The following is a 24,743-nucleotide window of genomic DNA, read 5'->3' as shown; positions in this document are numbered from 1 at the left end:
CTATCCACACACACACACGTTACTATCCACACACACGTTACTATCCACACACACACACGTTACTATCCACACACACACACGTTACTATCCACACACACGTTACTATCCACACACACACGTTACTATCCACACACACACACACGTTACTATCCACACACACACACACGTTACTATCCACACACACACACACACGTTACTATCCACACACACACACACGTTACTATCCACACACACGTTACTATCCACACACACACACGTTACTATCCACACACACACACACGTTACTATCCACACACACACACACGTTACTATCCACACACACACACACACGTTACTATCCACACACACACACACGTTACTATCCACACACACGTTACTATCCACACACACACACGTTACTATCCACACACACACACACGTTACTATCCACACACACACACACGTTACTATCCACACACACGTTACTATCCACACACACACACGTTACTATCCACACACACACACACGTTACTATCCACACACACACACACGTTACTATCCACACACACGTTACTATCCACACACACACACGTTACTATCCACACACACACACACGTTACTATCCACACACACACACGTTACTATCCACACACACACACACGTTACTATCCACACACATGTTACTATCCACACACACACACGTTACTATCCACACACACGTTACTATCCACACACACACGTTACTATCCACACACACACACGTTACTATCCACACACACACACGTTACTATCCACACACACACACACGTTACTATCCACACACACACACACGTTACTATCCACACACACACACGTTACTATCCACACACACACACATTACTATCCACACACACACACACGTTACTATCCACACACACACACGTTACTATCCACACACACACACACGTTACTATCCACACACACACACACGTTACTATCCACACACACGTTACTATCCACACACACACACACGTTACTATCCACACACACACACACATTACTATCCACACACACGTTACTATCCACACACACACACACGTTACTATCCACACACACACACGTTACTATCCACACACACACACACGTTACTATCCACACACACGTTACTATCCACACACACACACGTTACTATCCACACACACACACACGTTACTATCCACACACACGTTACTATCCACACACACACACGTTACTATCCACACACACACACACACGTTACTATCCACACACACGTTACTATCCACACACACACACGTTACTATCCACACACACACACACGTTACTATCCACACACATGTTACTATCCACACACACACACGTTACTATCCACACACACGTTACTATCCACACACACACGTTACTATCCACACACACACACACGTTACTATCCACACACACACACGTTACTATCCACACACACACACACGTTACTATCCACACACACACACGTTACTATCCACACACACGTTACTATCCACACACACACACGTTACTATCCACACACACGTTACTATCCACACACACGTTACTATCCACACACACACACGTTACTATCCACACACACACACACACGTTACTATCCACACACACGTTACTATCCACACACACACACGTTACTATCCACACACACACACACGTTACTATCCACACACATGTTACTATCCACACACACACACGTTACTATCCACACACACGTTACTATCCACACACACACGTTACTATCCACACACACACACACGTTACTATCCACACACACACACACGTTACTATCCACACACACACACACGTTACTATCCACACACACACACGTTACTATCCACACACACGTTACTATCCACACACACACACACGTTACTATCCACACACACGTTACTATCCACACACACACACGTTACTATCCACACACACACACACGTTACTATCCACACACACGTTACTATCCACACACACACACGTTACTATCCACACACATGTTACTATCCACACACACACACGTTACTATCCACACACATGTTACTATCCACACACACACACGTTACTATCCACACACACACGTTACTATCCACACACACACACGTTACTATCCACACACACACACACGTTACTATCCACACACACGTTACTATCCACACACACACACGTTACTATCCACACACACACACACGTTACTATCCACACACACACACGTTACTATCCACACACACACACACGTTACTATCCACACACACACACGTTACTATCCACACACACACACGTTACTATCCACACACACACACACGTTACTATCCACACACACACACGTTACTATCCACACACACACACACGTTACTATCCACACACACACACGTTACTATCCACACACACACACGTTACTATCCACACACACGTTACTATCCACACACACACACGTTACTATCCACACACACACACGTTACTATCCACACACACACACGTTACTATCCACACACACACGTTACTATCCACACACACGTTACTATCCACACACACACACGTTACTATCCACACACACGTTACTATCCACACACACACACGTTACTATCCACACACACACACGTTACTATCCACACACACACACGTTACTATCCACACACACACACGTTACTATCCACACACACACACGTTACTATCCACACACACGTTACTATCCACACACACACACGTTACTATCCACACACACGTTACTATCCACACACACACACGTTACTATCCACACACACACACGTTACTATCCACACACACACACACGTTACTATCCACACACACACACACGTTACTATCCACACACACACGTTACTATCCACACACACACACGTTACTATCCACACACACACACGTTACTATCCACACACACGTTACTATCCACACACACACGTTACTATCCACACACACACACGTTACCATCCACACACACGTTACTATCCACACACACACACGTTACTATCCACACACACACACGTTACTATCCACACACACACGTTACTATCCACACACACACACGTTACTATCCACACACACACACGTTACTATCCACACACACACACGTTACTATCCACACACACACACGTTACTATCCACACACACACACGTTACTATCCACACACACGTTACTATCCACACACACACACACGTTACTATCCACACACACACACGTTACTATCCACACACACACACGTTACTATCCACACACACACACGTTACTATCCACACACACACGTTACTATCCACACACACACACGTTACTATCCACACACACACACACGTTACTATCCACACACACACACGTTACTATCCACACACACACACGTTACTATCCACACACACGTTACTATCCACACACACACGTTACTATCCACACACACACACGTTACCATCCACACACACGTTACTATCCACACACACACACGTTACTATCCACACACACACACGTTACTATCCACACACACACGTTACTATCCACACACACACACGTTACTATCCACACACACACACGTTACTATCCACACACACACACGTTACTATCCACACACACACACACGTTACTATCCACACACACACACGTTACTATCCACACACACACACGTTACTATCCACACACACACGTTACTATCCACACACACACGTTACTATCCACACACACACACGTTACTATCCACACACACGTTACTATCCACACACACACACGTTACTATCCACACACACACACGTTACTATCCACACACACACACGTTACTATCCACACACACACACACGTTACTATCCACACACACGTTACTATCCACACACACACACGTTACTATCCACACACACACACGTTACTATCCACACACACACACGTTACTATCCACACACACACACGTTACTATCCACACACACACACGTTACTATCCACACACACACACGTTACTATCCACACACACACACACGTTACTATCCACACACACACACGTTACTATCCACACACACACACGTTACTATCCACACACACACACGTTACTATCCACACACACACGTTACTATCCACACACACGTTACTATCCACACACACACACGTTACTATCCACACACACACACGTTACTATCCACACACACGTTACTATCCACACACACACACGTTACTATCCACACACACGTTACTATCCACACACACACACGTTACTATCCACACACACACACGTTACTATCCACACACACGTTACTATCCACACACACACACGTTACTATCCACACACACACACGTTACTATCCACACACACGTTACTATCCACACACACACACGTTACTATCCACACACACGTTACTATCCACACACACACACGTTACTATCCACACACACACACGTTACTATCCACACACACACGTTACTATCCACACACACACACGTTACTATCCACACACACACACACGTTACTATCCACACACACACACGTTACTATCCACACACACACACGTTACTATCCACACACACACGTTACTATCCACACACACACGTTACTATCCACACACACACACGTTACTATCCACACACACACACGTTACTATCCACACACACACACGTTACTATCCACACACACACACGTTACTATCCACACACACACACGTTACTATCCACACACACACACACGTTACTATCCACACACACACACGTTACTATCCACACACACACACGTTACTATCCACACACACACACACTACTATCCACACACACGTTACTATCCACACACACACGTTACTATCCACACACACGTTACTATCCACACACACACACGTTACTATCCACACACACACACGTTACTATCCACACACACACACGTTACTATCCACACACACACACACGTTACTATCCACACACACACACGTTACTATCCACACACACACACGTTACTATCCACACACACACACACTACTATCCACACACACGTTACTATCCACACACACACGTTACTATCCACACACACGTTACTATCCACACACACACACGTTACTATCCACACACACACACGTTACTATCCACACACACACACGTTACTATCCACACACACACACGTTACTATCCACACACACACACGTTACTATCCACACACACACACGTTACTATCCACACACACGTTACTATCCACACACACACACGTTACTATCCACACACACGTTACTATCCACACACACGTTACTATCCACACACACACGTTACTATCCACACACACACACGTTACTATCCACACACACACGTTACTATCCACACACACACACGTTACTATCCACACACACACACGTTACTATCCACACACACACGTTACTATCCACACACACACACGTTACTATCCACACACACACACGTTACTATCCACACACACACACACTACTATCCACACACACTACTATCCACACACACTACTATCCACACACACACGTTACTATCCACACACACACACACTACTATCCACACACACACACACGTTACTATCCACACACACACACGTTACTATCCACACACACACGTTACTATCCACACACACACACGTTACTATCCACACACACACACGTTACTATCCACACACACACGTTACTATCCACACACACACACGTTACTATCCACACACACACACGTTACTATCCACACACACACGTTACTATCCACACACACACACGTTACTATCCACACACACACGTTACTATCCACACACACACACGTTACTATCCACACACACGTTACTATCCACACACACACACGTTACTATCCACACACACACACGTTACTATCCACACACACACGTTACTATCCACACACACACACGTTACTATCCACACACACACGTCACTATCCACACCACACACACACGTCACTATCCACACACACACACGTTACTATCCACACACACACACACGTTACTATCCACACACACACACACGTTACTATCCACACACACACACACGTTACTATCCACACACACACACACGTTACTATCCACACACACACGTTACTATCCACACCACACACACACGTCACTATCCACACCTAGTGCACACACACACTTTTATTTAAATCCTATGATTGATGTAATTCTGGAACTACATTATAAGACCAGAACTACAAAACCAGAGAAGAAGAAGACGTTAGTTTGGTAGTTTTGTGGTGTTTATAATACGTGGTGTTAGTGTAGTGTGTGTGACTCACGGCCAGCACCCCCTCCTCGCTGATCACCAGGTAGCCGATCTGATCCTGGATCCTGTCCAGACCTGCAGTCAGAGAGGCCGTCTGGGAACAGAGACCAGAGCTTACAGGCTAATGACCAGAGCTAACAGGAGCTAACATGCTAATGACAGGAGCTAACAGGCTAATGACAGGAGCTAACAGGCTAATGACAGGAGCTAACAGGCTAATGCTATAAACCCACTGTCTGGGAACACAGAGACCAGAGCTAACAGGAGCTAACAGGCTAATGACCAGAGCTAACAGGAGCTAACATGCTAATGACAGGAGCTAACAGGAGCTAACAGGCTAATGACCAGAGCTAACAGGAGCTAACATGCTAATGACAGGAGCTAACAGGAGCTAACAGGCTAATGACAGGAGCTAACATGCTAATGACAGGAGCTAACAGGCTAATGACAGGAGCTAACAGGCTAATGACAGGAGCTAACAGGCTAATGCTATAAACCCACTGTCTGGGAACACAGAGACCAGAGCTAACAGGAGCTAACAGGAGCTAACAGGAGCTAACAGGAGCTAACAGGCTAATGACAGGAGCTAACAAGCTAATGACAGGAGCTAACAGGAGCTAACAGGAGCTAACAGGAGCTAACAGGCTAATGACAGGAGCTAACAGGAGCTAACAGGAGCTAACAGGAGCTAACAGGAGCTAACAGGCTAATGACAGGAGCTAACAGGCTAATGACAGGAGCTAACAGGCTAATGCTATAAACCCACTGTCTGGGAACACAGAGACCAGAGCTAACAGGAGCTAACAGGCTAATGACCAGAGCTAACAGGCTAATGACAGGAGCTAACAGGCTAATGACAGGAGCTAACAGGCTAATGACCAGAGCTAACAGGCTAATGACAGGAGCTAACAGGCTAATGACCAGAGCTAACAGGAGCTAACAGGCTAATGACCAGAGCTAACAGGAGCTAACAGGCTAATGACAGGAGCTAACAGGAGCTAACAGGCTAATGACAGGAGCTAACAGGAGCTAACAGGCTAATGACAAGAGCTAACAGGAGCTAACAGGCTAATGAAAGGAGCTAACAGGCTAATGACAGGAGCTAACAGGCTAATGACCAGAGCTAACAGGAGCTAACAGGCTAATGACAGGAGCTAACAGGCTAATGACCAGAGCTAACAGGAGCTAACAGGCGAATGACAGGAGCTAACAGGCTAATGAAAGGAGCTAACAGGCTAATGACAGGAGCTAACAGGCTAATGACCAGAGCTTACAGGAGCTAACAGGCTAATGACAAGAGCTAACAGGAGCTAACAGGCTAATGACAGGAGCTAACAGGCTAATGACCAGAGCTAACAGGAGCTAACAGGCTAATGACAGGAGCTAACAGGCTAATGAAAGGAGCTAACAGGCTAATGAAAGGAGCTAACAGGCTAATGACCAGAGCTAACAGGAGCTAACAGGCGAATGACCAGAGCTAACAAGAGCTAACAGGAGCTAACAGGCGAATGACCAGAGCTAACAGGCGAATGACCAGAGCTAACAGGAGCTAACAGGCTAATGACAGGAGCTAACAGGAGCTAACAGGCGAATGACCAGAGCTAACAGGAGCTAACAGGCGAATGATCAGAGCTAACAAGAGCTAACAGGCTAATGACCAGAGCTAACGGGCTAATGACAGGAGCTAACAGGCTAATGACAGGAGCTAACAGGCTAATGACAGGAGCTAACAGGCTAATGACAGGAGCTAACAGGCGAATGACCAGAGCTAACAGGAGCTAACAGGCGAATGACCAGAGCTAACAAGAGCTAACAGGCTAATGACAGGAGCTAACAGGCTAATGACAGGAGCTAACAGGCGAATGACCAGAGCTAACAGGAGCTAACAGGCGAATGACCAGAGCTAACAAGAGCTAACAGGCTAATGACAGGAGCTAACAGGCTAATGACCAGAGCTAACAGGAGCTAACAGGCTAATGACCAGAGCTAACGGGCTAATGACAGGAGCTAACAGGCTAATGAAAGGAGCTAACAGGCTAATGATCAGAGCTAACAGGCTAATGAAAGGAGCTAACAGGCTAATGATCAGAGCTAACGGGCTAATGACAGGAGCTAACAGGCTAATGAAAGGAGCTAACAGGCTAATGATCAGAGCTAACAGGCTAATGATCAGCGCTAACGGGCTAATGATCAGAGCTAACGGGCTAATGATCAGAGCTAACGGGCTAATGATCAGAGCTAACGGGCTAATGACCAGAGCTAACAGGAGCTAACGGGCTAATGATCAGAGCTAACGGGCTAATGATCAGAGCTAACGGGCTAATGATCAGAGCTAACGGGCTAATGATCAGAGCTAACGGGCTAATGACAGGAGCTAACGGGCTAATGATCAGAGCTAACGGGCTAATGATCAGAGCTAACAGGCTAATGATCAGAGCTAACAGGCTAATGATCAGAGCTAACAGGCTAATGATCAGAGCTAACGGGCTAATGACAGGAGCTAACGGGCTAATGATCAGAGCTAACGGGCTAATGACAGGAGCTAACAGGCTAATGACCAGAGCTAACAGGCTAATGACCAGAGCTAACAGGCTAATGATCAGAGCTAACAGGCTAATGATCAGAGCTAACAGGCTAATGATCAGAGCTAACGGGCTAATGATCAGAGCTAACAGGCTAATGACCAGAGCTAACAGGCTAATGACCAGAGCTAATGCTATAAACCTACTGTCTGTAAACACAGAGGATCAGAGCTAACAGGCTAATGACCAGAGCTAACAGGCTAATGATCAGAGCTAACAGGCTAATGATCAGAGCTAACAGGCTAATGATCAGAGCTAACAGGCTAATGACCAGAGCTAACAGGCTAATGATCAGAGCTAACGGGCTAATGACCAGAGCTAACGGGCTAATGATCAGAGCTAACAGGCTAATGACCAGAGCTAACAGGCTAATGATCAGAGCTAACAGGCTAATGACCAGAGCTAACAGGCTAATGATCAGAGCTAACGGGCTAATGACCAGAGCTAACGGGCTAATGATCAGAGCTAACGGGCTAATGATCAGAGCTAATGCTATAAACCTACTGTCTGTAAACACAGAGGATCAGAGCTAACAGGCTAATGATAACTGTAGCAGTAGTTCCACAAACGTTTTACTGAGACAATTGCGGTTTATTACCACTTGAAGTATTAGTAATGTTGGCTCTGAGAGCTCATTAAGAGTATAAATCATGATAAAAACAGACACATTAAAGAGTCACCATTATTGTTGTTTTTGTTGTGTTCCTCTGTTCTTTAAGAAGCGTCGCTCAGCTGCATTTCTGTCTCTCACGTGATGTTCACGTGACTCTTGAGGCTTTCAGGTGCTGTCGGAGAATACAAGACGCAGAGTTTAACTATGTTTGAGCATGTGTAGTGTGATCTTTAGTATTGAGGACTGTAATGGGGAGCTGTCTGGGTTCTAGTATATTAGAAGCACCTCGCGTTACAACAATATATATACACAGTTATTAAAAACTAATGAAAACGTTTAGTTTCGTGAGTAAGTAAGAGTTGAAGTTGAGATTAACGATGTGCACCTGAAGGCAGCACAGTGCGGTCTGAACGGGAAGATGTTTTATTTTATCCGGATTTTATTTCACGAGTTTTCCTTTGTATTAGTTTGACACTCAACACTTGTTTAATTGGTTAAGCAGCACAGCTGGTTAACTGTTTTATTATTATTTATCTATTTTATTTATGTCTTAATGTTTTTCAGTGACGGAAGCAGCCGGAAGCGGAAGTGTTGATCAGCTGACCTCACGTGACTCTGTGAAGAAGCAGCTGATTCTCAGGTGTTTTTCTCTGTCTCTCTCGTTCTGAACACCTTTAGAGATGTCTGCTCGCGGTAAACTGATCGCGGTGATCGGGGATGAGGACACGTGCACCGGGTTCCTGCTGGGGGGGGTGGGCGAGCTCAATAAGAACCGGAAGCCCAACTTCCTGGTGGTCGAGAAGGAGACTAGCGTCGCGGAGATAGAGGAGACCTTCAAGTGAGTAATCCTTTAATAAACCCTTAAATAAACCCTTAATTAGACCGTTAATATAAATAGGATACCTCCAAGTGAGTAATCCTTAAACAAACCCTTAAATAAACCCTTAAATAAACCCTTAATAAACCCTTTACTAAACCGTTAAGATAGAGATAGAGGAGACCTTCAAGTGAGTAAACCCTTAAATAGACCCTTTACTAAACCGTTAAGATAGAGGAGACCTTCAAGTGAGTAAACCCTTAAATAGACCCTTAAAGGTGTCATGGCCATTTCTACTGATCATAGTTCCATTGTTGAGGTCTACTAGAATAGATTTACATTGTTCAATGTTCCAAACTCACATTGGTTTCTCAAACAGCATCTCTGTATAGTATGTGTATTCACTTTCTGTCCTAAACGGCTTGTTGGAGCTCCTGCCCGCCCCCCAGGAGTTTGTGTGTGAGCACACACAGACTCCCAGCCTCGCCGCGTCCCGCCGTCTCAGGGAGGAGAAATCGGCGGAGCTGCAGCTGAGAAAAGATTGAGTGTGTGTGTGTGTGTGTGTGAGGAAGTCCGGGGATTGGTCCAAATCTCACACGGCTCCACGGATTGGTCCATTTGGGTATGGGCACGTCACTGTACCCAGGAAGAACTATAGAAATCCCCAATGAGGCGTTCAGGGGCAGACAGGTCTTCTCTGTGTTAGAGTGTTACTCCCTACAGGGTGTCCTTTGAGGGTTTGTGACTCTGCAGAGCGTTCACATGCAGAAGCTACAGAACACAAGGGGACGGGTCAGAACCAGAGAAGCATGACATGGGCCCTTTAAGGATGACTGTTTATACCCTTAAGTAAACCAGAGAGTCGCGGAGATAGAGGGGAATAATCCCCTTAAATAATCCCCTTAAATAAACCCTTAAATCAAAAGACCCTCACTAGCACTAAAGTGCGTCAGAGAGAGATATTTAAGATTGCATCTGGATAGTAACCGATGTCCCAGTGTGTCAGAGAGAGGCCTCTCTAAACTTTTTCTCTAAACCCCCCCCCCCCCCCCCCTCAGGAGCTTCCTGGCCAGGAGCGATATCGGCATCGTTCTGATCAACCAGTTCATCGCCGAGATGATCCGCCACGCCATCGACGGCCACCTTGAGTCCATCCCTGCCGTGTTGGAGATTCCTTCAAAAGAACATCCGTACGACGCCAGCAAAGACTCCATCCTGAGGCGCGCCAAGGGCATGTTCTGCGCCGAGGACTTCCGCTAACCAGAACGCACCGCTGACCAGGGGCCCTGAATGCCCCACCACCTGTAGACCCCTCTGTACAGTGCTGTGTTTCCTCTTATTAATATAAAAACCTTGAATGCACCACGCCCTGTGCTGTGTTTCCTCTGAGTGTGTGAGTGACTTGTTCCGGGAAGTGGAGGACGGTCATGTGATGAGTTTGATGTTTACTTCCTGTTTATGTTGTTGATGCTTAACTTATAAAATAAAGATTCTGTTTGTGATGTTCTGCTGAATCTGTTTTTAGTAATTATTTAGTTTAGAATAATGATCTCTTAAAATACAAAAATCTCCACAGATAATTAAAATAAATATGACCTAATTAAAAAATTATTTAAAAAATCTACCAAAAGAAACCCTTTCAAAAATAAATTCTTCCTATTTTTTTAAAATAATATATTTAAATAATTATGTCTAATAAAAGCATGAGTGGGTCTAGCCCCTCCTTTATTGTGAAAGCGCTCGGCCGGAAGTGTGCGTGTTGGGGTGTTTGTGTCCTGTGTCTCTCAGTATGTCTCCAGTCTCTCACCAGTCAGCATGTCGGACCCGTGCTCCTTCTCCTCCGTTTCCCACTTTCTCACCCGGCACCTGAACCTCGCGCTGCACGTGGATTTCTCCCGCCATGTGATCAGAGGGGTCCTCGCGCTCACCGTGGAGGCTCTGCAGGACCGGCTGCACGCGCTGGTATGTTTCCGGTACCGGACCCGAAGTTAGCACTGAAGCTAACCGGAGCATTCAGTCAGTGCTGACATTTCCTACCGTGAGGAGAGGGCCCTGAAGGGGGCGCCATATCTTACGAACTGAAAGGAAAAATATAAAATATTTTACACATTATATTTAATATAACATATTAAATGCTTCTTAATTATACTAACGTTTATATTATTGTTTCTATTATTATTAAATATTATTTTATATTATTCTATATATTAATATGAAACACTAAGGTCTCTTTATTTCATAATAATCTCTCCTCGGTGGAGAATAAAGGAACTGATCATTTAACATTTAAAATAAGGAAGTCTGGTCTCTTAATATTTAATATTATATATAATATATTTAACATATTTAATATGATATATTTAATGCTCTTAGTGTTACATCTTTGTTTCTGGGTCACTTTCATTCATTTATGGCTGTTTGGACTTTACCCTTATTACTGCTGAGCTGTCAGAGAGACACCTGTCTCACCTGTCAGAGAGACACCTGTCTCACCTGTCTCACCTGTCAGAGAGACACCTGTCTCACCTGTCTCACCTGTCAGAGAGACACCTGTCTCACCTGTCACACCTGTCAGAGAGACACCTGTCTCACCTGTCTCACCTGTCAGAGACCCAATGACTTGCCTAATGTATGCCGATGATGCGGTCATCTTTGCACAGGGGAAGACCCCTGAAGTGATCTCATCCCGTCTCTAAAGCTTTGGGCACAGCTCAATGTAAAGAAACAGTTTGCATGATGTTCAAAACCGAAGGATCCAACGTGTTTTTAAACGGAGCAGAAATAGAACTAGTCCCCCACTTCAAGTATCTTGGAGTCAGACTGGACTCGAACTTGACTTTTAAGAAACATATCAAGAAAGTATCCAATACCGTTAAATTCAACTTGCAAAATGTTAAACAAATCAGACCCTTCTTAACTGTCAGTGCTGCAAAGTCATACCTCCACTGTTTGATTCTATCCCACCTTGAATACTGTTTTACAAACTGCTCGTTTGCTTGTGCCACACACCTGAAACCCAGAGAACAGCTGTTCACGAGAGCTATCAAGGTGTTTGACAGAAAGCCACATTCATACCTTCACTGTACCATCCCTGAGAAACACCATTTCTTAAGTTTTGACCATTTAAAGTCTTTTAAAAGTATGTGTTTTTTCTATAAATGTTTACATGGACTCCTCTCCTCTAACTCTGGGGTATCTCCTCTTGTGTGTGAGTGAGTGTGTAAGTGTGTGTGTGTAGACAGATCAGGTGTGTGTAGTTTAGTGAGACGTGTTCAGAGAGGTGAGGTTGTGTTGGACTTTGTCTGCTGACTGTCAGCAGGTGAGGCGTTCAGGGACAGGTGAGGCGTTCAGGGACTGACTCAGAGCCTCGTTAATCAAAACCTGTTTTATTTTTTAGTATTTATTATTATCCTTTCTTTAAAAAAAGACTTGTTTATATTTGTATAATAAACAATAATAATAATAATTACTTATTAATAATGTTTATTCTTCTTATTGTTTATTTATGGTTTATTATTTATGTTTATTGTGTACAGACTCTGGACTGCAAGGACCTGCAGGTGTTCTCGGTGAAAGCCAACGGGCAGGCGGCGCGCTTTACAACGGGCCCTAAACACACCTTTAAAGGAGCCCCCCTGGAGATCACTTTGCCCTTCGACCTCTCCAGGTGAGTCAGTCCACTTCCTGTTAGCTTTGTTTTACTTTGAAAGGAGTCTAAGATGTTTGTGTCGGACAATCAGAGGGCAGCATGTGATCGTGGAGGTGACCTATGAGACGTCGCCGACGGCAAACGCGCTTCAGTGGCTCTCACCTGAGCAGACGGCCGGGAAGGAAAAACCCTACCTGTTCAGCCAGTGTCAGGTGAATATAATATATGATGATTAATTAATTAATTGAATACCTCGTTAAGGTGCATCTCTTCTTCTGGTGTTTGAAGCCTTGCACTCTGTGGTAAGAAACTCTTTGTCCATCAAACGGCTGTTATTTCTAAAGTCTCAACACTTCCTGTTGGCATGAAGAAACAAAGTTCCTCTTCTTTGTTCTGCTTTATTTAACAATCACTCTCATAAACAAAGATACATTTGGGTCCCTGGGTTTGTCTTGCAGGCTCATCACTGCAGGAGCATGATTCCCTGTCAGGACACTCCGTCTGTCAAACACACCTACTACGCTCAGGTAACACACACACATACATACACACACACACACATACACACACACACACACACACACACACACATACACACACACATACACATACACACATACACACACACACACACACACAGACACACACACACACACACATACATACATACATACATACATACATACATACACATACACACACACACCTACTACGCTCAGGTAACACACACATACACATACACACACACATACACACACACATACACACACACACACACACACACACACACACACCTACTACGCTCAGGTAACACACACACACACACACACTTACTACGCTCAGGTAACACACACACACACACACACACACACACACACACACACACACTACGCTCAGGTAACAAACACACACACACACACCTACTACGCTCAGGTAACACACACACACACACACACACACACACCTACTATGTTCAGGTAACACACACACACACACACACACACACACACACACACACACACACACACACACACACACCTACACACACACACACACACACACACACCTACACACACACACACACACACACCTACTACGTTCAGGTAACAGACACACACCTACTTTGCCCTGTGTCTTGTCTCTCAGGTGTCTCAGTTTGCCCTGTGTCTTGTCTCTCAGGTGTCTCAGTTTGCCCTGTGTCTTGTCTCTCAGGTGTCTCAGTGTGCCCTGTGTCTCTCAGGTGTTTCAGTGTGCCCTGTGTCTTGTCTCTCAGGCGTCTCAGTGTGCCCTGTGTCTCTCAGGTGTCTCAGTGTGCCCTGTGTCTCTCAGGTGTCTCAGTGTGCCCTGTGTCTCTCAGGTGTCTCAGTTTGCCCTGTGTCTTGTCTCTCAGGTGTCTCAGTGTGCCCTGTGTCTCTCAGGTGTCTCAGTTTGCCCTGTGTCTTGTGTCTCAGTGTGCCCTGTGTCTCTCAGGTGTCTCAGTGTGCCCTGTGTTTTGTCTCTCAGGTGTCTGTCCCTAAGGACCTGGTTGCAGTGATGAGTGCGGTGAGAGACGGACAGGAAGTGGACCCTCAGGATAACGAGCGAATCATCTACAAGTTCAGGCAGCCGGTCAGCAGCTGTCCTTCTCCTTTTTGTTTACCTGCCCCCCCCCCCCCTCTTTGTTTACCTGCCCTCTCCTCTTTGTTTACCCCCCCTTCGCTGAGCTTTGATAATAATAATAATGTCCTCAGGTGCCCATGCCCTCCTACCTGATCGCCATCGTGGTCGGAGCCCTGGAGAGCAGGTACTCTCTCACCTGTACTCTCTCACCTGTAGAGTGATACAGTTCATATTGTTTACAGTAACATCAGCAGGTAAACAGTGTTCTGCCCTCTGATTGGCTGACAGGGAGATCGGCCCGCGCTCCAGAGTCTGGTCTGAGAAAGAGTTTGTGGATAAAGCGGCGTTCGAGTTTTCTGAGGTAAAAGAAAAGGTCATGGTGTAAAAACAGCCTGTGGTTAACATATATATATATAACCCCCCCCTCACATCCCTCTCTCATTACCCCCCCCCTCACATCCCTCTCTCATTACCCCCCCCCTCACATCCCTCTCTCATTACCCCCCCCCTCACATCCCTCTCTCATTACCCCCCCCCTCACACCCCTCTCTCATTACCCCCCCCCTCACACCCCTCTCTCATTACCCCCCCCTCACACCCCTCTCTCATTACCCCCCCCCTCACATCCCTCTCTCATTACCCCCCCCCTCACACCCCTCTCTCATTACCCCCCCCCCCCCTCACACCCCTCTCTCATTACCCCCCCCCCCTCACACCCCTCTCTCATTACCCCCCCCTCACATCCCTCTCTCATTACCCCCCCCCTCACATCCCTCTCTCATTACCCCCCCCTCACATCCCTCTCTCATTACCCCCCCCCTCACATCCCTCTCTCATTACCCCCCCCCTCACATCCCTCTCTCATTACCCCCCCTCACCCCCCCCTCTCTCATTACCCCCCCCTCACATCCCTCTCTCATTACCCCCCCTCACACCCCTCTCTCATTACCCCCCCTCACACCCCCCTCTCTCATTACCCCCCCTCACACCCCTCTCTCATTACCCCCCTCTCTCATTACCCCCCCTCACACCCCTCTCTCATTACCCCCCCTCACCCCCCCCTCTATCATTACCTCCCCTCACACCCCTCTCTCATTACCCCCCTCTCTCATTACCCCCCCCTCACACCCCTCTCTCATTACCCCCCTCTCTCATTACCCCCCCCCTCACACCCCTCTCTCATTACCCCCCTCTATCATTACCCCCCCTCACACCCCTCTCTCATTACCCCCCTCTATCATTACCCCCCCTCACACCCCTCTCTCATTACCCCCCTCTATCATTACCCCCCCTCACATCCCTCTCTCATTACCTCCCCTCACACCCCTCTCTCATTACCCCCCTCTATCATTACCCCCCCTCACATCCCTCTCTCATTACCTCCCCTCACACCCCTCTCTCATTACCCCCCTCTATCATTACCCCCCCTCACACCCCTCTCTCATTACCCCCCTCTCTCATTACCCCCCCTCACACCCCTCTCTCATTACCCCCCCTCACCCCCCCCTCTATCATTACCCCCCCTCACACCCCTCTATCATTACCCCCCCTCACACCCCTCTATCATTACCCCCCCTCACACCCCTCTCTCATTACCTCCCCTCACACCCCTCTCTCATTACCCCCCCTCACACCCCTCTCTCATTGCCCGAACCCTCTCCCCCCTCTCTCATTACACCCCCTTACCCCCCCCTCGCACCCCTCTCTCATTACCCCCCCTCACACCCCCCTCTCTCATTGCCCCCGTCTCCCACCCCCCTCTCTCATTACCCCCCCTCACCCCCCCTCTCTCATTACCCCCCCTCCTCTCTCATTGCCCCCCTCTCCCACCCCTCTCTCTCATTACCCCCCCCCCTCTCTCATTGCCCCCCCCCTCTCATACCCCCCTCTCTCATTGCCGCCCCCCCCCCCCTCCTAGACGGAGGCCATGCTGCAGGCGGCCGAGGCTCTCGCCGGGCCGTATGTTTGGGGTCCGTACGACATCCTAGTTCTGCCTCCATCGTTCCCCTACGGAGGAATGGAGAACCCCTGCCTCACTTTCGCCACCCCCACCCTGCTGGTATACACACTATATACACACACACACACACACACACACACACACACACACACACACACACACACACACACACACACACACACACACACACACACACACACACACACACACACACACACACGCACACGCACACGCGAACACACACACACACACACACACACACACACACACACGAACACACACACACTATATACAGACACACTTTATATACATGTATATATATTAGGGCTGTCAAGTTAACGCGTTAACCCAAAAAAAGCACCACTAATTATTTTAACGTGCGATTAACGCGTGGGTATTTGTCCTCGGCCCGCCCCCTAGTTTTAGAGCCCAAAGGCTTGACGTTGTTGTTGTTGTTGTTGTTAGTTGGATGGTGGGAGATTCTAGCGAGAGATATGGATACAAGAAAAGGTGTTTTAAACAGCAACCAAGCTCACAGCTTCCAACAGCGATAGCTAAAATGGGGGGCTACAGCTTGCAGGAGAATTAGGAGGACGAGGGGCTGCGTGAGATTGGATCGCATCCAACGTGTGGACTGCCCATCCAACGTGTGGAATGCCCATCCAACGTGTGGACTGCCCATCCAACGTGTGGACTGCCCATCCAACGTGTGGACTGCCCATCCAACGTGTGGACTGCCCATCCAACGTGTGGACTGCCCATCCAACGTGTGGACTGCCCATCCAACGTGTGGACTGCCCATCCAACGTGTGGAATGCCCATCCAACGTGTGGACTGCCCATCCAACGTGTGGAATGCCCATCCAACGTGTGGACTGCCCATCCAACGTGTGGACTGCCCATCCAACGTGTGGACTGCCCATCCAACGTGTGGACTGCCCATCCAACGTGTGGACTGCCCATCTAACGTGTGGACTGCCCATCCAACGTGTGGACTGCCCATCCAACGTGTGGACTGCCCATCCAACGTGTGGAATGCCCATCCAACGTGTGGACTGCCCATCCAACGTGTGGACTGCCCATCCAACGTGTGGAATGCCCATCCAACGTGTGGACTGCCCATCCAACGTGTGGACTGCCCATCCAACGTGTGGACTGCCCATCCAACGTGTGGACTGCCCATCCAACGTGTGGACTGCCCATCCAACGTGTGGACTGCCCATCCAACGTGTGGACTGCCCATCCAACGTGTGGAATGCCCATCCAACGTGTGGACTGCCCATCCAACGTGTGGACTGCCCATCCAACGTGTGGAATGCCCATCCAACGTGTGGACTGCCCATCCAACGTGTGGACTGCCCATCCAACGTGTGGACTGCCCATCCAACGTGTGGACTGCCCATCCAACGTGTGGACTGCACATCGCAGCGCATCGTTGACCCACTGTGGGAGCTCCTCCGTCTGTTTGAGCAACTGGCTCCGTGCAGAGAGGTACACGGGGGAAGAGAGTGTCAGAGAGCACTTCATCAAGTACTTTGTTTGAATGTAATAATTATGTTGTTTGTGGAATCATTTATTGAAAAATGAATCTGAACTTTTCGATCTGATACGATTATAAACTGAAGCGATATAAAAATGAGACATGTGTATATATATATATATATATATATATAGCTGTGATATACTGAGCATATACCACGGCCTGAAGTGAGCTATTGCTTTTATAAAACGGTTACCAAGTGTGGCAATATGAAAGAAAAATACACACTCTAATTTAAATAGTTTTTATTAGTAAATAATGATGTTCAAAATAAAATAGTCCCTCCGTTGCCTTCTGCACAAAACATAGTGCAAGGTGGTTGCTATGCAACAACACTAACAGCGAGCGAACATATTAGACAGAGAGCGTTGATCCATTATTTGGCTCTTTATTTACATTAATGTGTATGTTGCTGTTTATTGTGCAGCCACTGAAAACCTGTCCAGCATCAGTAGCATGGCTTACGAGGTTACTTGTATAGGTTGAGGTTGTTCGAGGCTGTTGCTTGGCGTGGAGAGAATATTGCTCCACTTTCTCCGGTCCCTGAGATTGGGCTTCCAGTAGCTCTGGAGAGAGCTTTCGCACCTGTGGCCACTAACGGTCATCATGTCTCTGCTTTGTTTCAAGACCCGCATCAGAAAGCTTTTGAATGGTGCTACTTTCCCAGTTGGTCTACCTGCTCTTCACGTAGCTCTGCATGTCGTAGTTTAGGTGCTCTCTGGAGATAGGCACTGCTCAATCCACTCCTCCATAGTGAGACCCCCCAGGAGGTCCAAGTTAATCTTAAATGTTTCCATCTTATGCTTTGTAAGTTTGTTTCGTAACGGAAGAAATGTAAATATATTTATAAAACGGACAAGTCAAATCAAGCAATCTGATTGGTCGATAGCGTTTTTGCGGACCTCTTTGATTACAGATTTGAAAACATCGTTGCTTGCTTTAAAAGTAGCACAATTTATTATGTTAAAGCTTCAAAAGTATCTAGATATCCCTGCCCTAATGCCAAAGGAACTGCACACTGAATATGTTTTGCCGTTTGATGTCTATGTCTGGACCGCTGCGTCAAAAGGAGGGTTTCTGCCCCGTTACTTCTCCGCTGCTTTCTTGTTCCAGCTTTTCAGCCCAACGGTATACTGTTTTTCTCAGACGCGGAGGGATACTGACTTGTTGTGAAAAGTAGCTTACAATTCTACCCGTGGTATGCGCTCAGTATATCACGGCTAAGAACCAATCAGATTGCTTGATTTGACTTGTCCGTTTTATAAATAAATATATATATATATATATATATATATATGTATATATACACCCCACAGGTGTATGTTTTATTACCATGTGACTGATCAGCTGATCTCTCTCTACAGGCGGGAGACAAGTCTCTGTCCAACGTGAGTATACAACACAGTCACACATGTTCACACAGTCATACATGTTCATGTGTTCACACAGTCACACATGTTCACACAGTCATACATGTTCATGTGTTCACACAGTCACACATGTTCACACAGTCACATGTGTTCATGTCCCCCCAGGTGATTGCTCATGAGATCTCCCACAGCTGGACGGGGAACCTGGTGACCAACAAGACCTGGGAACACTTCTGGTGAACATGATGAACACATGACTTCATTTATAAAAACCAAACAATGAACACATTCATTATATATTTAAAGCTGGGATGTGCACAGTAATATAAATATATATTCATAGTTATTTAGAGTAATGTATTTACAGTGGTATTTATATACATACCTATGCACCTGTACTGATGGATGCACCTGTTGGTTGCAGGCTGAACGAGGGCCACACGGTCTACCTGGAGAGGATGATAGGCCGGTCGATGGAGGGAGAACCCTTCAGACAGTTCAAAGCTGCTGGAGGCTGGAAGGAGCTGCAGGACTCGGTCAGTCACCTGTATACACCTGACACACCTGTATACACCTGTATACACCTGTATACACCTGTATACACCTGACACACCTTTATACACCTGTATACACCTGACACACCTTTATACACCTGTATACACCTGACACACCTGTATACACCTGACACACCTTTATACACCTGTATACACCTGACACACCTGTATACACCTGTATACACCTGACACACCTGTATACACCTGACACACCTTTATACACCTGTATACACCTGACACACCTTTATACACCTGTATACACCTGACACACCTTTATACACCTGTATACACCTGACACACCTTTATACACCTGCATACACCTGACACACCTGTATACACCTGTATACACCTGATACACCTGTATACACCTGACACACCTGTATACACCTGACACACCTGTATACACCTGACACACCTTTATACACCTGACACACCTGTATACACCTGTATACACCTGACACACCTGTATACACCTGACACACCTTTATACACCTGACACACCTGTATACACCTGTATACACCTGACACACCTGTATACACCTGACACACCTTTATACACCTGTATACACCTGACACACCTTTATACACCTGTATACACCGTACACACCTGGACACACCTGACACATCTGTACACACCTGTATACACCTGACACACCTGGACACACCTGTATACACCTTACACACCTGTATACACCTGTACACACCTGTATACACCTGTACACACCTGTATACACCGTACACACCTGTACACACCTGGACACACCTGACACATCTGGACACACCTGTACACACCTGACACACACCTGTCCACACCTGTATACACCTGACACATCTGTACACACCTGGACACACCTGTACACACCTGTATACACTTGACACACCTGTATGCACCTGACACACCTGTACACACCTGACACACCTAAACACACGTGTACCTTTCTGTATAACTGTCTCTACATATCTGTCTCTCACCTGTCTCACCTGTCTGTCTCTCGCCTGTCTCACCTGTCTGTCTCTCAGGTGAACACCTTTGGAGCTAACAACCCCCTCACTAACCTGGTCCCCAGTCTTCAGGACGTGGACCCGGACGACGCCTTCTCCTCCGTCCCATACGAGAAGGGCTTCGCTTTGCTGTATCACCTGGAGGAGCTGCTGGGGGGCCCAGGTAACAGCTGAACCCACCATGATCACCTGAATGCACCACAATCACCTGAACGCACCACAGAGCACTTGAACGCACCACGATCACTTGAACGCAGCAGAGAACACCTGAACGCACCACGATCACCTGAACACATCACAGAACACACAGCAGAGAACACCTGAACGCACCACGATCACCTGAACACATCACAGAACACACAGCAGAGAATACCTGAACGCACCACAATCACCTGAACACATCACAGAACACACAGCAGAGAACACCTGAACGCACCACAGAACACCTGAACACACCACAGAACACCTGAACACACCACAGAGCACCTGAACACACCACAGAGCACCTGAATTTACCACGATCACTTGAACGCACCAGAGAACACTTGAACGCACCACGATCACCCGAACACATCACAGAACACCTGAACACACCACAGAGCACCTGAACGCACCACAGAACACCTGAACGCACCACAGAACACCTGAACACACCACAGAGCACCTGAACGCACCACAGAACACCTGAACGCACCACAGAACACCTGAACGTACCACAGAACACATGCCAGAACACCTGAGCGCACCACAGAACACCTTAATGCACCACAGAGAACACCTGAATAGATAGCAGAGAGTGAGACACCTGAACGCACCACGGTCTGTTTGTTCCTTTCTACAGAGGTGTTCATGGGCTTCGTGAAGTCGTACATCCAGATGTTTGCATACGGCAGCGCCACCACCGACGAGTGGAAGAACTACCTGTTCACCTACTTCAAGGACAAGGTGAGACTCAGCTGGACCAAGTCACAACTTCATCCTGTAAAATAAATCTGTAATATTAGTTACCACGTCATTCTGTAATATAGGACTTTACTCTTAGAGATAAAACCGTATCCTCAGACCTGTATCAGGTCCAGCAGGTGAATCTCACCGGGGTTTTTCTCTGGTCTCAGGTGGACGTCCTGAACCAGGTGGACTGGGACGCCTGGATGTTCACCCCGGGGATGCCTCCAGTCAAACCTCAGTGAGTGCTCCTCCATCAGCGTCTTTATATCTCTTTAAATATGGAAACCCCTTTAACCCTCACCTGTCTCAGGTACGACACCACGCTGGCCGACGCCTGCATCGCCCTGAGCCAGAGGTGGATCAAGGTGAGACCTGTTTTTATTATTAGTATTATTATTATTTGTATTTATTGTTTACTATTGTTCTTAATATCCTCTCCAGGCCACAGAGCAGGACCTGAGCAGCTTCAAGGCGTCGGACATGAAGCCACTGTCGTCTCATCAGGTCATCGAGTTCCTGTCTCTGCTGCTTCAGGAGGTAACACACCTGAGCTTCAGTATTATGATGTCATACCATTAAATACCTCCCAGCATGCTTTGCATTGACTTCCTGCCTGTCCCTGAAGGCGGCGCTGCCTCTGACTCACGTGAAGAAGATGCAGGAAGTTTACGATCTGAACGCGAGCAAGAACGCTGAGATCCGCTTCAGGTGAGAGTCGCCGTCTGCTGCTGACAACACCACGCCACGAATATCACTTTATACGCGAAGTAGTTCGTCTTCGTCCTCAAAGTTATGATGTTTTCTCAGTCACGAGGTTTTTTCAAAGTTACGACGTTATTCTCAGAGTTGCAATGTTTTGTCCAATCAGGTGGCTGCGTCTCTGCGTGCGCTCGCGGTGGGAGGAGGCTGTTCCCATGGCGATGAAGATGGCAACGGATCAGGGCCGGATGAAGTTCACCCGCCCGCTCTTCAGGTATTTAGACAAACCGTTTCTACTCTTTATTTAAACGTTGAACCTGCTTCTCTGAGCCTCGGTGTTTTCCCTCATTCCGCAGAGAGGTGTTTACCTTCGACAAGTATCGTGACGAGGCGGTCCGGATGTTCCAGTCTCACCGCGGCGCGATGCACCCCGTCACCGCCGGACTCGTGGCCAAAGATCTGAAGATCCAAGCAAGCAGCAGCTTGTAAAGCTAGCAGATACTTCAAGTCGTTTTCCTTTAAATGCTTTCATCAGAAATGTTGATGCTTTTTTCTTTTCTATCATAAAGTCTTTAGGGGTGTCGGGATAAATATCGGTAGCTCCGATAACAAAGTGAAACTTTTATCTTCCAAATAATAGAGTATTGCAGGAATCAGGACGCTTCAGATTTCAGAGCTTCTTCAGAAACCCAACGTTAAGCAAGAAGACGTTAAGCAAGAAGACGTTAAGAAACTGCGGTTATTGCAGATGGTTTTACCGACACTCTGATGTTCCTGTTTGAAACAGAAGAAGAAATAAAAATGTCTTTAGTGAATCGTCTCTCTCTCTTTGTAATCTGGTTAAAATATTAAAGAGTCCTCTCCTGCTGATGTTCAGGTGTATATCAGTATGTAGTGTGACTACTTTAAAGAGTCCTCTCCTGCTGATGTTCAGGTGTATATCAGTATGTAGTGTCTCTACTTTAAAGAGTCCTCTTCTGCTGATGTTCAGGTGTATATCAGTATGTAGTGTCTCTACTTTAAAGAGTCCTCTCCAGCTGATGTATCAGTATGTAGTGTCTCTACTTTAAAGAGTCCTCTCCTGCTGATGTTCAGGTGTATATCAGTATGTAGTGTCTCTACTTTAAAGAGTCCTCTCCTGCTGATGTTCAGGTGTATATCAGTATGTAGTGTCTCTACTTTAAAGAGTTCTCTCCTGCTGATGTTCAGTTGT

At 46.8% G+C, this 24,743-nt stretch overlaps 3 protein-coding genes across 4 annotated transcripts in view; 2 read left to right on the top strand and 1 right to left on the bottom strand.

Moving 5' to 3' along the window:
• lamtor4 (late endosomal/lysosomal adaptor, MAPK and MTOR activator 4) overlaps nt 1-9,571 on the bottom strand; it is an 11,522-nt gene extending 1,951 nt beyond the window's left edge. Inside the window, exons 1-2 of the mRNA XM_079656487.1 lie at nt 9,461-9,571; nt 6,212-6,292 (exon numbers count right to left, since the gene is read on the bottom strand). Coding sequence (XP_079512613.1) covers nt 6,212-6,292; nt 9,461-9,463 — 84 coding nt within the window. The 5' untranslated portion in view covers nt 9,464-9,571. The remainder of the gene's footprint in view (nt 1-6,211; nt 6,293-9,460) is intronic.
• Nucleotides 9,572-9,988: 417 nt separating this feature from the next.
• On the top strand, nt 9,989-11,717 carry atp6v1f (ATPase H+ transporting V1 subunit F). The gene is made up of 2 exons (XM_079656486.1): nt 9,989-10,231; nt 11,269-11,717. Exons 1-2 carry the CDS (start codon nt 10,074-10,076, stop codon nt 11,468-11,470), a joined length of 360 nt encoding a protein of 119 aa, XP_079512612.1. The 5' UTR covers nt 9,989-10,073; the 3' UTR covers nt 11,471-11,717.
• Nucleotides 11,718-11,980: 263 nt separating this feature from the next.
• Nucleotides 11,981-24,345, top strand: lta4h (leukotriene A4 hydrolase). 2 transcript variants are annotated; one of them, XM_079656483.1, is made up of 19 exons: nt 11,981-12,172; nt 13,747-13,877; nt 13,951-14,071; nt 14,318-14,386; nt 15,363-15,467; nt 15,590-15,642; nt 15,747-15,819; nt 17,377-17,517; nt 20,322-20,345; nt 20,493-20,563; nt 20,752-20,863; nt 21,902-22,046; nt 22,725-22,828; nt 22,999-23,069; nt 23,142-23,196; nt 23,273-23,368; nt 23,457-23,539; nt 23,700-23,804; nt 23,887-24,345. In XM_079656483.1, exons 1-19 carry the CDS (start codon nt 12,026-12,028, stop codon nt 24,017-24,019), a joined length of 1,839 nt encoding a protein of 612 aa, XP_079512609.1. In that variant the 5' UTR covers nt 11,981-12,025; the 3' UTR covers nt 24,020-24,345. The 2 variants fall into 2 exon arrangements, with proteins under 2 accessions (XP_079512609.1, XP_079512610.1); XM_079656484.1 differs by lacking the exons at nt 11,981-12,172; nt 13,747-13,877; nt 13,951-14,071; nt 14,318-14,386 and adding an exon at nt 14,777-14,792.
• The last annotated feature ends 398 nt before the right edge of the window (nt 24,346-24,743 follow it).

This window comes from Notothenia rossii (genome assembly GCF_949606895.1).
Source record: "Notothenia rossii genome assembly, chromosome: 10".
In the NCBI taxonomy this organism is placed as follows: domain Eukaryota; kingdom Metazoa; phylum Chordata; class Actinopteri; order Perciformes; family Nototheniidae; genus Notothenia; species Notothenia rossii.
The sequence above is the reverse complement of the archived record's forward strand: the minus strand, read 5'-3'. Positions and strand labels throughout refer to the sequence as shown.

Bases quoted from the DNA above. Each gene is read 5' to 3' on its own strand.
- atp6v1f (XM_079656486.1), top strand. From the start codon at position 10,074: ATGTCTGCTCGCGGTAAACTGATCGCGGTGATCGGGGATGAGGACACG. The intron at 10,232-11,268 runs GTGAGTAATCCT...CCCCCCCCTCAG, and splicing joins GAGATAGAGGAGACCTTCAA to GAGCTTCCTGGCCAGGAGCG.
- lta4h (XM_079656483.1), top strand. From the start codon at position 12,026: ATGTCGGACCCGTGCTCCTTCTCCTCCGTTTCCCACTTTCTCACCCGG. The intron at 22,047-22,724 runs GTAACAGCTGAA...TCCTTTCTACAG, and splicing joins GGAGCTGCTGGGGGGCCCAG to AGGTGTTCATGGGCTTCGTG. The intron at 23,197-23,272 runs GTGAGACCTGTT...TATCCTCTCCAG, and splicing joins TGAGCCAGAGGTGGATCAAG to GCCACAGAGCAGGACCTGAG.